The 1,899-nt window shown below is 38.3% G+C and overlaps 1 protein-coding gene across 1 annotated transcript in view; it reads right to left on the minus strand.

Moving 5' to 3' along the window:
- Positions 1 to 1,090, minus strand: part of LOC101851304 (HCLS1-associated protein X-1) — a 10,714-nt gene extending 9,624 nt beyond the window's left edge. The window contains exon 1 of the mRNA XM_005088887.3: positions 806 to 1,090. Coding sequence (XP_005088944.1) covers positions 806 to 981 — 176 coding nt within the window. The 5' untranslated portion in view covers positions 982 to 1,090. The remainder of the gene's footprint in view (positions 1 to 805) is intronic.
- Positions 1,091 to 1,899: the final 809 nt, after the last annotated feature.

Consider the following 1,899-nt stretch of genomic DNA (forward strand, 5'->3'; position numbering starts at 1 on the left):
CCTCTTGCTCCAAGATAATCCACCAGTTGTGTTTTTGTCATTTGAGTGAACTGGTTTGTTCCATCATCATCACCAGAATCTTCCATGTTAGATCTTTATTCAAAAACTGTCAGCAAGATTTAAATTATCAAAAATTAGATCTCTAGAGCTCGGAACGAAGACTGGATAGGCTAACAAAACATAAACACATGAGGCCTAGGGCTAGTCACTTGACTTAGTAGTCACGCAGTCAAAGATCGTACATTATGAGCAAAATCGATACCCTTGTACTCGAAAACACCTGTGAATACAACTTGTCAGCATTTCATATCATTTCTATTTACGAGGAAGACGAACCGAATTTTCTTAATTGGAGATGTTTTTGTTTCTTAACAAATTCAGTTACATAGAGCAGAGGCCTACTGTACCGGCCTATTGTGTATTAGGTCTAAATCTAATACGCTCGTTCGAGTATCGGTTTCAGTATCGATCACAAAATCTCAGTAATCGACTATCCCTAGGGCCAATTAGCCGAAAACCGGATGTAAACAGAGATGCACGGGTGTAACCCTCAATACCCCTGGGCAAGATGGCTCACCTTACCGTGAAATTATCTATTAGAACAAATCGACCCAGCTACGGCGCTCGCAACAGCAACAATACAATAAGGTCATAAAAGAGCATCATGCGGGACACCCTTCCTCCAATTAAGACCGATATTGTTTCTTTTCCTGTTTTTTCACATTTTAGACGGTCGAACTAAAAAAGTAAAGCAAAGAAAGTAAAGTCCAACCGTCTATTCATGCACACTACTGTCACTACTTGCCTGGGGTGACCTGCCCCTGTATCATCATCATTCAGTCCACCTGAACCTCCAAAGCGAAGACCTTCGCCATCATCATCGTACTCGTCTCCCTCCTCACTTGGATGCCTATTTTGCCAGTTCGGAGGAATTCTGTTTGGAAACCCAAAGAATCGACGAAACACATCCCCGATGTCCATCTTTTATCAGAGTGGTGTGTTAACCCTGCTTATCAAGCCGTACTATTACATCAGACACTAGCTGAGATTTCTGGAAACTGTGACCTTTTTGTTTTGATTTTATAACTTCCTGTTTTCGATTAAAGGTGGTTTTTAACTTTACCGGTAAAAAGAGCTACAGAGCTGCTTTGGTGCTCATGCAAGCTATCGTTCGTTCTTTAGTTTAAAAAAAAAAAAATTAATTCACAGGGTACAAAACACATCGAGTTACAAGATATTATAGCTGTGTTGTATGAACAAATACCGACTCGTTTTCCTTGTTTTTGCCTTTATGTTCCAATATGAAACGATACATTGAGAAATCAAATTCAAAACTTCAGCTGGGCCTTCTTGCTACCAGCTGCAGAGAGTAATTGGAAATGAGAGTCGGATCTAGATTCTAGATCTAGTGACTATTAAAAATACTTTTTTTTTTCGAATTCCAGATACTTTTCTTATTCTGAACAGGTCTTTGTCACATGCACCCGATCTAAAACATTTGTTCTTAGATTCTAATTAAATCTTTTCTCGTAAGAGAAAAAATATTTAAAAGGAAGATAACCCCTTCCACTCTTACATCATCTATGGGAAAATCGCAGTTGCTTCCCATTATATTTAAACAATTGAATGAAAATATTAATTTAGCAGAGTATGAACTAAGGCATATAATATAGCCATCGGCATAACCCAAGAACAGCCACCGCACAATCATTTTTCTTCAAATGTCAGATCTAAAACAGAAGAAAGCGATCATGGTTTGTCTTTCATTTCTCAGTTTGAATGCGTAAAAAAAACCCAGAACAAAATACATGTAAACAACAACAACTAACAAACAAACTAACACAAAAACAGCGACAAACCCCTTTAAAACACAAGAGCAAAGCAAAAAGAACACCCCCC

Source organism: Aplysia californica, unplaced genomic scaffold (genome assembly GCF_000002075.1).
Source record: "Aplysia californica isolate F4 #8 unplaced genomic scaffold, AplCal3.0 scaffold00001, whole genome shotgun sequence".
Classification (NCBI taxonomy): Eukaryota; Metazoa; Mollusca; class Gastropoda; order Aplysiida; family Aplysiidae; genus Aplysia; species Aplysia californica.